Genomic DNA, 13,421 nt, shown 5'->3' with positions numbered 1-13,421 from the left:
TGGTCTGAGGTAATTTGGATGATGTTTACGCATCTCGCGCTCCGGTATCAATCCGATACGGTGATCTGGTGCGTAGATATGCCACCGCCAATAAACTTTTATACATCGACACCCATGAGCCAAGCTTTCTATACAGTTTGTGTGGCAGCGGCCCGACCAAACCTTAGGTATTTTTATACCTTCAAATTTGGTAAAAGAGCGAGAGGAGCTTTGAACAGTGATCGTATAAAAGGCGTGCCTAAAAAGCGGAGGAAAAGGTTGTTTTCAAAAATTTCGCGCGCCTTCGGCGCAGCATTTCAAGACCACTTGACCTTTTGTGACCTGGAGTATAAAGAATACACACGATGCAAAATCAATGCAGCACGACCTATACGAGGTTACGCAAAAAAAAAAAAACTGGTGGCATGGTAAAAAACGCCTCCCAACCTCCCCCCCCCCCCCCCGTTGAGTGATTTTTTATCTCGCGACCGTATGGCGCCCTCCTTGGGTGAGGTGGCGCCCTCCAAACCCTTGGCCCCCCCCTTCGCGATTTTCTAAATACGCCGCTGAGTCCCGGGGCTGGCCTGCCCGGATCATCGGGTGCCGTGCGTATCGGCGGCCGGTCTCACCTATTTCAATATCGGACGCCTTTTCATCGAAGCGTTTCAATTAGGATCGCTACCGAAGATTGATGTGGGCTCCAAAGCAGGCAATTTTGCCGGCCGGCCAAGTTGGCCTTTGGTTGGCCGAGTTTTCCGGCGGTGTGGCTTCATTATCTGGCGGTTACCTCCCCTCTCCAGGGTCCAGTTCTGACCGGGGAGGGGGGGGGGGGCAGGGTCAGCCGCTATCGCTCCGACACAGGTCAGACGGCTCTTGTCGCTGCATTGTGGGGTTCAGCAGTCCAGACCGCTGCACTCCGTCCATGATGTTGAAACCCGTATCTACCTACATCAACTGGTTATCACTATCTTCGCACGATGACAATCGCCGCCTCGATAATCAGGTACACATACCTAATTATAATTTGTCTTAGAAGCTTCCTTCCCTTCCATCAGTGCTTTCGGGCACCTTCTCATTCCTTAAATATAGTGAAATCAGGTATAAAAAATCCGTATTCGCCCTCGAATCGCTATTTAAACTTTCTATGCGTCCGCTGAGGTCACAGGTAGGTCTGTTGCGGCTCATTCGTTGGAAAGTCTGTGATTGAGAAGCCGTTTCATCTGTAGTTTTGGGGCCGCACGGCGTTCTCCATGCATTCCAGATGACCGCTCTGGCTGTATCTCTATCGCGCAGCATTTTGTAGAGCCGGGCGGAGCGCTGACGGACCCGGAATGGGAAAGTTGGCGGCTGCAGCGCGAGCGGGCCGACCTCACACAGGCCACCAGCGGAGATTGGCTCTCTGACTCGGCCCGACCTCAAGACCGCCACCCAATATGGCCTCCATTGGAACAAGTTTCAGACCGAATTCTGATAAGCCACGTGTCAAATTAAGCGATTTCGTAGCATTGGCCAAAGTAAACCTAAACTTTTAGCCTCCTTTATGCTACGTAGGCACGCAACCGCAAGAATGTAGTTTAGCAAAAAATGAAAATATATTCATGTTTTAATTACGATATTATATAACCGCTCATTAACTTTTAAAGGGACCATCCCACCTTAACATTAGTTTTGAGTTGAGATAGCCAAGTTTGCGGCCAGGCTCAGAAACCACCATTTATCCTGGTCGCAACCCCCGCAGCTTTATGGTGTTCAAGAAATTTCTTCCCTTTACTTGCAGGGTGGGACCAGCCAAGATACCTATAAGAAACCAGCTACCTATAAGAAACATATAGGTATCTTATAGGTATCTTATAGGTATCTATAAGGGACCAGCTTAGTCCCTATCTCTTAACCATTAGCGGTTTTTTGATGACGTCAGCAGTCATTTCAACGCCCGCCATTCCTTGAACCCGAGTTTTGCTGACCTTGAGCTCCCTTTTTTATCAACGTGAAATCCGTCGTCGGCGCTGAGAAAGCCTATTGCTTTTCATTTTAATTTGAATATTAGAAGATACCCACCACTGGAACTTGGACTGATATTATACCAAGGCCGAAGATGATCAAGCTGCCTGCTATATCTGGAGCTTGGTGTTCAACTTCAACATGGAATAAAAAACAAAATATCAAAGCAAACTGGATATGGTACTGCAAGTTAAAGTCCAAAGAAATTTGAAGAGCTGACAATTGACATTAATTCTTTTCCTGCAAGGTTTCCATATGGAGATCACAGTCACACCATGAAGAAATATTTTTGATGTTAACAGTTGAAAGGGGATTTATCTTCCAGTTTTGACGAAAGACGCTGCTGACTGTCTTTGGAAAAGGATGTCGGCATGAGGTGCAATTGTGCTTGTGAAGTGGTTATAACTGGTCTTTTCACAGTATTAAATTAAATGTGCCATTGCAGCCAAGTGTGTTATCATGTAAGGTAAAATCAAAACTACAATGTTGGTTTTACGAGCATTGAGAAGGCTGGTAGGTAACACCTGCCTGTGCTCGTAAATCATGCTGCCAGAGTATTCTAAATTAATTTTATCACGGGCGTAGGAACGTCATGAAAAGTGGGTGGGCCACCCTGTCAAGGGGCCTCCTTTTCCAGGGGCCTCCTATTTTCAGGGGCCTCCAACTTTTGCCTCGTCCTGCTGGCTGCTTTCAAGTATGACCTCCAAATCAAGCTTCTGAGATCGGGCACATGTACCCAGGGGCGTAACCGCTTAAGCGAACAGTGCGGAAAGTCCGCACCATTTTTAAAACTTATTCCCCCTCCGATTTTTTTTTAGAATCTATTTGCCGCAAACGGCGCATGACCCCTGAAAACCCTTACACAAATGTCTTCCTCGTTTCCCAGGTGCCCTTATTAGCTTCATAGGCGCCCTCTTTGGCATACCTATAAGCGCCCTATGCATACGAGTCATCAGAGACATCCCTATATGTCCCACAGTCGCCCCGTTGTCGCATACAATGTGCGCTTATCATAGGCATCTCTCTTTTATGGACACTTGAAGGCGCCTCTCTTTGCCATGCCGGCGCCCCTGTTCCTTATGAATGCACCCCCATGGCATTGATCAATTGCAGTCTTGCAGACCTCTATTGCATGTGGACGCCCATATATGTAGGCCTCAGAGGCACCCCTCTTTCGCATTGAGGCGCCCCTAGCTTAGGGCTTCATAGGCGCCCCTCTATTGCACGTAGGTGCCCTACTGTCTCAGAACCGCTCCCCTTTGGCATGCAGACGCCCATCTTTCGACGGAGGAGCCGCTGTGGTTCTTAGAGACGGCATGTTGCTCCCAGACGCAGATGGGGCTCTCGGAGTCCACAGTGTGGGACCTTCAGTCGCTGATGGGTGCCCGCCAGATGTGGACCCTTGGAGACGCCGGTATGGGGCCCTCAGAGATGCCGGTATGTGGCCCTTAGAGACACCGGTGTGGAACTCTCAGATACTTCAGTGTGAAGCCCTTACAATTGCTGGTGTGGAGCTATGAATGCGCTGGCTTAAATCCCTCAGAGGCCGGTACATGGACATCAGAGCTCAGTGAGAGCCTGTGTGGTGCCTTCAGTGGCCTTGTGGAGCCGTTAGACATCAACATGGTGCTCTCAGGAGCCGGTGAGTCCTCAGAGTCACCAGTGTGTGGCCTTCAGAGCTCCGAGATACTGGTGTGGGGCCCTCAGAGGTGTCGGTGTGGGTCCTTCAGATGTACCTATAGAGCCTTGAGATGCACAGGTGTGGTGGCCCACAGAGGCGCCGGTGTGGGGCCCCAGAGCCACCGATATAGGGCCCTAAGAGACACTAGTATGACCCTCAAAGGCGCCGCTGTGTGGCGCTCATAAACACTGGTGTGGAGCCATCACAGGCGGGTGGAGTCGTTAGAGGCCGGAAAGGGCCCTTAGATGCCTACAAGGAGCCTTCAGAAGCCGGCGTGGCACCCTTATGGGGATAAGCGTGTCTACTCAGGAGCCCTTGAGGTGCTCTCATGAGCTCTGTGGGGCCCTACCGAGCCGAAATATGGCCACGGCCAGTTGCCGCCGCATGGCTCTTCGGACTATCATTCTCAGGGGCCTCATCTGCCTAGTTTGAATAGAAGGGCCTCTCAGACAATCAGTCTCATGGGCCTCCTCTGGCTAGTATAAATAGAAGGGCCTGTTAGACCATCAATCCTAGGGGCCTCTTCTGGTAAGTATAAATAGAAGAGCCTCTCAGACCATTACTCTCAGGGGGCTCCTGTGGACAGTATAAATAAAAGGGCCTCTCAGACCATCAGTCTCGGGGGCCTCCCTAGAAAAGTGTAAATGTGGATAGAGGGCCCCCTCAGTTTCATTAGGAGTGGAGCTCTCTGACTATCAGTCTCAGGGGCCTCTTGTGGCCAGTATGAATATAAGAGCCTCTCAGACCATCGGTCTCAGGGGCCTCTTCTGACTAGTTTGGATAGAGGGCCCTCCCAGACCACCGGTTTCAGGGGCCTCCAGTGACCAGTTATATGAACAGAAGGGCTTCACAAGTCACAGCTATCAGCCTCGGGGGCCTCTTCTGGCTGGTGTGAATATGAGGGCCTCTCATACCATCAGTCTCAGGGGACTCTTCTGACTGGTGCCGGATTGAGGGACCGCCCAGAGCGAAAGTTTTGGGTGTTTCCTGTGGCCAGTATGAATAGAAGGGTCTCTCAGTCCATCAGTCTCATGGGCCTCTTCTGCCTGGTGTGATTATAAGGGCCTCTCAGGTCATCAGTCTCAAGGGCCTCCTCTGACTACAGACTACAGTGTAGATGGATAGGCCACCCAGACCATCAGTCTCAGGGGCCTCTTCTGACTATTGAGGATAGAGGGGCCTCCTCTGACTAGTGAGGGTAGGGGGCCTCGGCTAGACCGCCAGTGTCAGGGGCCTATTCTGACTAGTGTGGATGGAGGGGCCTCCCAGACCACCAGTCTCAGACCTCTGACTAGTGTGGATAGAGGGATAGAGGGGCCTCCCAGACCGCCAGTGTCAGGGGCCTCCCCAGACCAGTGTGGATATTGGGGCCTCCTCAGATCCACTAGGGCCTCTCAGGCCATCAGTCTCAGGGGCTTCGACTGACAAGTATGAACAGAGGGCCTCCTTGGATCCATCACGGCCCCTTGGAGTCCGTGCGTGGGGATTCGTGGAACTTATTTTTACCGAGTTTGTTTAGTCTGGAAGGTGACGACGTCCTCTCAAATCGAAACGAGGGGCCTCGAGTAAAAAGTGGGTGGGCCAAAACACATGGTTGGCCCCCCCACCTCGAAAAGTGGGTGGGCACTTGCCCACCTGGCCCCCCCTGTTCCTACGCCTATGAATTTTATCATACACTTTTGTTGTCCAGAATGGTTGCACTATTGTTTGGTATCATATTATTCCATGTAAATATGCTAGTGTAAAGTCCGACCAACATGTTACCAGATTTGAAGCTGTTACGTTACCTAAGTACCTGTTTTTTACTGGCGTGGTGAATGTCACCTGGATTTTGTTTTGAGGTGCAGACCTAGTAACTCTGACTACATGGGTTTGAAGCTATTATCTATTCTGTTTTTACTGGCCTGGTGAATGGCGACTGATGTTGTCCGTGGATGGCACTGAAACAAATTTTGAGTGTTTTGTACAGTGTTTTAATACAATGCTGAGGACTGAAAGTTGTCTTGTTTAGAGTGGTGAAAGTTCAGGATATGCCAGCCACCATGGTGGGTCAGAGTTAAATGTGTTGCAGTCAGTTCGGCTTCAGCAAGCACACGGATGGGCATACGCATCAAGACCTGCTCTGCCATACTTTCAGCCAATTTTACCTAGGAAAGTCTTTTCTTTTTTCTGCCAAAAGCTATGACATTGTGAATTTCAGCACTGTGGCCTGTGTGTAGCTTTCAGGAAAGCAATTCTAAATAAAGCTCTGATAAAGTGCAAAATCAGCAATGCAGCCCTCTATTACATTTTCTACAACATCTTACTTGTTCCTTGCATGGAGAGAAAAATGCAATGTTATGAATTCGTTTATTCACATAATTTGACAAGCATGCAGTTACCTGCTACTATCACTGCACAAAACAGAGCAAAAAACATCAGTTGATCAAACACAAGACATAACAGAAGTTTACAACATAGGGCTGCCGAACCTGCTTCCTCCCACCACAGTTGATGCCATTTCCTAGCCTGGCTTGATGTGAGCACTGAATAGCTGCTTTGTCTAATTACAGCTCACTACCATTCAACTTAAACTACTCTCTTTAAAGTAAGAGTGAGAGCGTTCAGTGTTCATAGCAGCTCGACAGACGACAGACAACAAACATCTTGACAAACCAACCAGTATTTGATTTGGCTAATGATTTATGTGCTTGTTGTATCATGGCCAAACTACTTTAACAGCAATAATCCCTGTTTCATCTTGATCTTGCTTTTATTTCCATTTGAACTCAGATCTTGAAACAATCATCTGAAGTGATATCAGATACTGGCTTCTGTTTCTCTTGAAAGCAAGTTAAAACAACAATGATAAACTAAGGCAGGAGATGTGAGTTGTGGCAGTAACTAGATTTTTGATTCAACATATGTCAACCTTATATTGCTTGAGACCTCTGTGACAGACAAACAAATATTTATAGTTTTTTGATAGTTTGGATTCTTGGCTTGATTTAGCAGATCAGCTGTGAACCTTGACTTTGAAATCACATAAATGTCATGGTACCCGAACGAATCCTCGCATGACATTTCTTCGTAGCACAATTTTTCGTCCGCATTTCTTCGTCTACAAATCTTCGTCGGTGCATTTATTTGTCCCTCAATGCTTACTCTTGCATATATTTGCGTTGAAGAAGAAATGCGAGCCGATTTTCATATACCCTGGTGCGAGACAAAGTAATGCGATAGGTACGAATAAATGCCCTGACGAAGATTTGCAGACGAAGAATTGCGATACGAAGAAATGCCATAAGAATTGTCCTGGAATCCTTTATTGGCCATCATATATTGACCTTGATAAGATAAACGCATCATTCGCGCAATGTTTGTCGCACTTTGATACCAAACTATTGCTTCCAAATGCCGACGTAAAGAAAACCTTTATGTGACGTCATAGAAACAGCGGATTTCCCAAAAAGTAAACAAAAATAAAAGTCTTATATCTCGAAAACGGGTGATTATTTTCCGGTAAAATTTGGTAGATGTTCATTTTCGCTCTTTGTGATTCACGCTACATCACTTTTATGCCAATTAATTAACTTTTTTGAAGGTGGGAGGGTCCCTTTAAACGTCTCTCATACTGGTTCAACGTTTCATCGAGCAGAGACTTCTCTAATCTCTATATATACCTACTCTAGATATATGGACTATCTCTATATATAGAGAGAAGTCTCTGCACGAGTTATTTTCACGTACTACGAGCTAGAATTAAGCATACAATCTGAGTAATTTATCAAATCGTTTTTATTATGTTCCCACAAAAGCTGAAAACCGTGGCCCTGCTGAGCCACGGTGACCGGCAGTCGGCAGGTCACGGCCGGTCGACCCCTGGCCCCCCCATATCCGCCGGCGCCGAACAGTGACCACATCCGGTATCCGGAAGTACCGGGCAGGGGAGGGCTTGGTGGGCGGGCGTCCAGCTGCACGTGGTGCTGGCGGGCCGGAGAGCAGCGCAGAGGAAAAGTGAGCGACATCGTGTGTTTGAGAGCGGCACAGCGGTGTGTCGTGCGTATCTTAAATGCACCGTACATGTGTTTGATGCTGCCCCTAGATGGCAGCACAAGGGAGCTAGCTGTTGTTGGCTGGAGAGCGCCATGTTGTTGTTATTGTTTTGTTGTGTAGGTACTGAGCTGGTCGGAGTGACCGCTCCGTGTTTAGGAGATGAGCCTTGCCCTTATTCGTTCAACTTGAGTGCTCTGCTGGAACTCAATACAGATACTCAATACCATTACGTTACCTTACGTTACATGGTGTCAGAAGATGGCGACGAACTTTCGCCCCCCACCAGAAATAAACATGGCGTCGCCGACACTGGGTTCCGAATGGCGACAGTGGCGAAGAGAATGGAAATATTATGCAGTGGCATCCGAACTGATGACAAAACCGCCACTGGTACAGGTGGCTACGTTCTTTAACTGCGCAGGACGTGGGGCTCAGGAAGTTGCGTCGCATTTTCCCGACTGGGAAGAGACAAATGGCGACCTTGAAACGCTACTGGAGCGCTTCGATGCGTTTTGCATCCCACGGCAAAATATCGTCATGGAACGATTCAAGTTTTATAATCGAACCCAAGGGCCGGGCGAGCCCATCCTGCAATTCGTGGCAGCATTGAGGACCATGGCTGCAACATGCGAGTTCCCGGATCGCGACAATATGCTACGGGACCGCGTTGTGATGGGTGTGAGGGACTCCCGCACACAGCAGGCCCTTCTGAAGAAGTCTGGCCTCTCGCTCACACAGGCGATTGACATCGCACTTGCCGAAGAAGCGGCCAGCCGTGACTCCAAGTTGATCAGCGCCGGAGACGAGCAGCGGCCGCCGACTGAGAGTGGAGTAGCTGCATCTATGGTGGCCCGACAGTGTCGCTTCTGCTGCCAATCTCACCAGATGGCTCGAAAGTATTGCCCAGCGTGGGGCAAAACGTGTGCAGTGTGCCAAGGCACGAACCACTTCGCCGGCAGCCAGCAGTGCCCGGGGCGCGCCGCTGAGCCGCGCCCGCGCCGCCCAGCCGGCGGCAGCGCTCAGCCGACGGCGCGCCGATCAGCTGACTGGCGGCCGGCTCCAGCCGCCGCGCAGGGACGGCGGCCGGCGAGTCGGCCGGCGGCGGCGGCGGTACAGCCGGAGGTATCACCGCCAGCCAACGTCAGCCCGGAGGCTGAGTTCGACATCATGACGACCGAAGGTTTTCCAAGTAAGGCCCACAAAACACTTTTCACTGCGGGTGGAGTGCCGGTGACATTTTTAATCGACTCCGGTGCTGAATGTGACGTCATTACACGTGCTGACTATGTGCGGCTGACGGGTGACGAGCAGGGTGAGCGGCTGAGGCCGTGCTCGACGGCACTCCGCATGTATGACGGGGGACTCGTGTACACGGATGGAAAAGTGAATCTTGAACTTAGTAACCCTGTGACGGGGCACAACTGTACGCTACAATGTAAAGTAGTCAAGGCGGCTATCGCGCCGATCCTTAGTCTAAAGACATCGCTCCGTCTAGGGCTGATCGACGTCAAAGACAGTGACCCGTTGGAGTATGTGTACCACTCACCTAACAGCCGGTCACGGGCACCGACCCCCGCCCCTCCGCCCACTGGCCGGTCACGAATTATCGACCAGTATCGGGATGTGTTTGATACAAGCAGGGTGGGTCTGATTTTGAAAGACTACGAGATTGTCACCGATCCCTCTGCGGTCCCCGTGGTCGACGCTCCTCGCAGGGTCCGTATTCACGTGAGGGACAAACTGAAACGGAAGTTGGACGAGCTCGAGGCTCTTGGCGTCGTGTCACCGATCGTTGAACCCACTGACTGGGTTTCCCACCCCGTGATCGTAGATAAGCCGTCAGGTGACATCCGACTCTGCATCGACCCCCGCCATCTAAACAAGGCGGTGCGCCGGGAGCACTATCCAACCCCGACTGTTGACGAGATAACCGCGCGTATGAGTGATGCTAAAGTGTATAGCGTGTTGGATGCCGCAAACGCCTTCTGGCAGATCGGATTGTCGGAGGCGTCAGCGCGTTTGTGTTGCTTCCACACACCCTTCGGCCGGTACGTGTGGAAGCGCCTGCCGTATGGTGTTACTTCGAGCCCTGAAATCTGGCAGCGAGTCATCAATGATCTAGTTAGTGGTCTACGCGGTGTAGAGGTTATCGCCGATGATGTAGTGGTTGTAGGCAGGGGGGCGTCCATGTCTGAGGCGGAGGATGATCACGATCGAAATCTCTGTGCGTTCCTCGATCGCGCTCGATCCAGGAACTTGGTGCTCAACCCGGACAAATTCCGCTACAAGGTCCCGGAGATCAAGTGGATGGGTCATGTCCTGACCTCCGAGGGAGGCATGCGGCCAGATCCGGCGAAAGTCGCGGCTGTTCACGAGTACCCAGTCCCCACTGACGTGCCCAGTCTGAAACGGTTTCTAGGCATGGTCAGTTTTCTCTCCCGCTATATTCCGAACGTCTCCCACCTCCTGGCGCCGCTCCGCGCGCTGACACAGTCGCGCAACGAGTGGTCGTGGTCCCACGTGTGTCAAAGCGCATTTGACCGGGTCAAAACGCTGCTGACGAGCGCGCCAGTTCTGAAATTCTACGATCCGCGGTCACCGGCTACCGTCCAGTGCGATGCCTCGAGCTATGGCCTCGGCGCCGTCCTGCTTCAGGGGGGACAGCCTGTCACATATTGTTCCCGCTCACTCACGGCATGTGAAATCGCGTACTCCCAGCTGGAAAAAGAACTACTGGCGATCAGTTTTGCGTTGACGCGGCTCGATCAGTATGTGTATGGCCGGCACGTGACTGTGGAGACAGATCACAAACCGCTGGTGCCGATCATGGCAAAACCCCTGTGTGATGCCCCGCTGCGTCTTCAGCGGATGCTGCTTCAGCTCCAACGGTACGATTTTAAAATTGTGTATCGTCCCGGCTCACAGGTCCCTGTAGCCGATGCCCTGAGCCGAGCCCCAGTCAAAACGCCGCAAGCCGCGTTCGCTGTGGAGACCTCGTCACTTCGCCTCGTTGATGGCATTTCTGTGTCTCCGCAGCGGCTGGAGGCGATTCGGGCCGCCACTGAGGCGGACCCTGTTCTGACGACGGTCATCCGACAGCTGCAGCTGGGATGGCCGGATGACCGGCGCCGCCTGCCGGCCAGTCTAAGGCCCTTCCACCACCTCCGTGGGGAGTTGGCCTCGGAAGACGGCCTGCTATATAAGGGACGGTGTCTGGTGATACCCTCGTCTCAGCAGCGGGACATCATTACCAGACTTCACAGCACCCACATCGGGGTCGCCTCAATCCTCCGGCTGGCGCGACAGAATGTGTTCTGGGTCGGGATGACAGCCATGATTAAAGAGGCGGTCCTCCGGTGTCCGGTTTGCCTGGCATACCGGCCCTCGCAGCCACCAGAACCTCTGTCCCCGCACGAGATACCGAGTCGGCCTTGGGAAAAAGTGGCCATGGATTTGTTCGACCTTCGTGGAGAGACGTACCTGCTGATTGTGGACTATTTTACGAATTTTGTGGAGGTCGAGCCCCTCAGCCGCTTCACGGCCGCACATGTGATATCTGCCCTGACCTCTCAGTTTGCTCGGTACGGCCTACCAGAGACCCTTATCAGTGATAACGGACCCCCTTTCAGCAGTGACGAGTTTCGGTTATTCACTAAGGAGATGGACATTCAGCACAAGACCAGTAGTCCGCGCTATCCCCAGTCGAACGGCAAAGCAGAAAATTCTGTTAAAACCGTGAAAAACCTTATGCGCAAGGCTATGGAAGATGGCAAAAATCCACTTTGGGCGCTACTCATGTGGCGCAACACCCCCAGTGAGGGGATGTCTGTCTCACCGGCACAAAAACTGTTCGGTCGCGCCTGTCGCACGTTCCTACCGGCCCTCCGGTCCACCCTCCTCCCGTGCCACCCCTCCGACGTGCCGGAGGCCCTCGCGCGTCAGAAGGCCCGTCAGGCTTCGTACTACGACAGAAAGGCTCGACCTCTGCCTCCCCTGATTCCCGGCCAGTCGATTCGGATGCGTCTTCCCGGTCAGATTACGTGGTCCCCTGGCATATGCCTTCGCGACGCAGGCCCCCGCTCCTACTGGGTCCGGGTCGACGGCGTTACGTATCGCCGCAACCGCCGTCAGCTACTGAGCACCAGTGACCCGCCTCCGCCGCCCCCGCTGGTGGTTGAGGAGCCGCCCGTTTCTCCGCCGGACCGGCCCGTCTCTGAGCCGCCTTCGTATATGCCCCGTGGGACCGATTCGCCGATGTCCTCACCGCCCTCTGCGCGGCGCAGCTCTCTGGGCTCCGACTCCCCGGCCCCAGTACCCCCGGCCCCGGCACTGGACCCCGGTGACTATCGCAGTTCCCTCCGCCGATCGGGGCGCGTCTCCCGGCCCCCGGCCTACTTGGCCGATTATGTGCCGCGATAGCCTCTGTCCGGTGAGATCGTGACTCGGCGCCCCTACATCTGACTTGTAGTATATGCGTGTGGTAACTTGTGTCCCCGTTTTGTCTAATACACCAGGTATTGGTGTTATTGGGCTCAATCGGTGTTATTGGTGTTATTGGATTGTTCTGATGAGAAGAGGAGATGCGTCGTGCGTATCTTAAATGCACCGTACATTGCGCGTGCCTCCGCTGAGTGCATCGTATGTTGCGCGCGTGCCGCGATATGGTGCAGTGTGATGTTGCTTCGAGTGTTGCCGCGATTGATTGTTCTGATGAGAAGAGGAGATGTGTCGTGCGTATCTTAAATGCACCGTACATGTGTTTGATGCTGCCCCTAGATGGCAGCACAAGGGAGCTAGCTGTTGTTGGCTGGAGAGCGCCATGTTGTTGTTATTGTTTTGTTGTGTACTGAGCTGGTCGGAGTGACCGCTCCGTGTTTAGGAGATGAGCCTTGCCCTTATTCGTTCAACTTGAGTGCTCTGCTGGAACTCAATACAGATACTCAATACCATTACGTTACCTTACGTTACAAGCGGAATGGTCGTATGGACAGCGGCAGAGCGGAACGAGGGTGTGTGTGTGGGGGGGGGGGGGGGAGGCCGGTTCGTCTGTCCTCAATAAGTAACAGATTGGACTCTTACCCCCCCCCCCCCCCTTTTCGATGTTCGAACCGAACCGCTTTTGAGTAAGCCATAAGTTTGCCGATAGGCGATATGTTTCTGGTTAGGTTGTTAATGATGCATAACTTTCGGACTAAGATCGATTGACATCCTTTGCAGCTCATGACCATGGTATGCACCTAGTACCTACATAGTACATACTCAGCCCGTTGGACCTAGGCCCTCTTCCACCGCCCGCTTTTACGATGTCTTTTACACCGTTGTCTGAGGCGGTCCTGTGGGATGGGTGCTGTGCATTTCCGACAATGCCCTAACGCCGGAGATTAAGTCTTATCTGGTCGTTTATCACGGAGTTTCATTATTGTGCCGTGTGAGTTAATTGTCAGTCAGTATTCATTCCGCTCTGGGGTCGGCTACCTTGGACTGTCTTCAGTCCTTCTGAGCGTCGACCGTACCCACAAGAGAAGGCCTATATGCGAACTACACGTGATTCACAGAATACAGACATCTTACTATTTATTCGAGGGCCTTCTTCGTAAGTTGTTTTCAAGCTCAGTATCGTTTTTTAGCTGTTTTTGTGCGCTGATATCGTCATTTATATCGAACAGTTTACTAGTTGTTTAGATTGGGCTGCCCATCCGAATAATAGCCTCGGCCCTCATTCCTT

The 13,421-nt window shown here is 51.9% G+C and overlaps 1 protein-coding gene across 1 annotated transcript; it reads left to right on the top strand.

Annotated features, from left to right (window-relative positions):
• The first annotated feature begins 7,824 nt into the window (after positions 1-7,824).
• On the top strand, positions 7,825-12,643 carry LOC122368332. The gene is made up of 2 exons (XM_043342172.1): positions 7,825-8,885; positions 10,733-12,643. The coding sequence occupies exons 1-2, from the start codon at positions 7,955-7,957 to the stop codon at positions 10,759-10,761; spliced, it is 960 nt and encodes a 319-aa protein (XP_043198107.1). The 5' UTR covers positions 7,825-7,954; the 3' UTR covers positions 10,762-12,643.
• Positions 12,644-13,421: the final 778 nt, after the last annotated feature.

This window comes from Amphibalanus amphitrite, unplaced genomic scaffold (genome assembly GCF_019059575.1).
Source record: "Amphibalanus amphitrite isolate SeventyFive unplaced genomic scaffold, NRLGWU_Aamphi_draft 000939F_arrow, whole genome shotgun sequence".
In the NCBI taxonomy this organism is placed as follows: Eukaryota; Metazoa; Arthropoda; class Thecostraca; order Balanomorpha; family Balanidae; genus Amphibalanus; species Amphibalanus amphitrite.
This window is presented reverse-complemented; position numbering and strand designations above follow the sequence as displayed.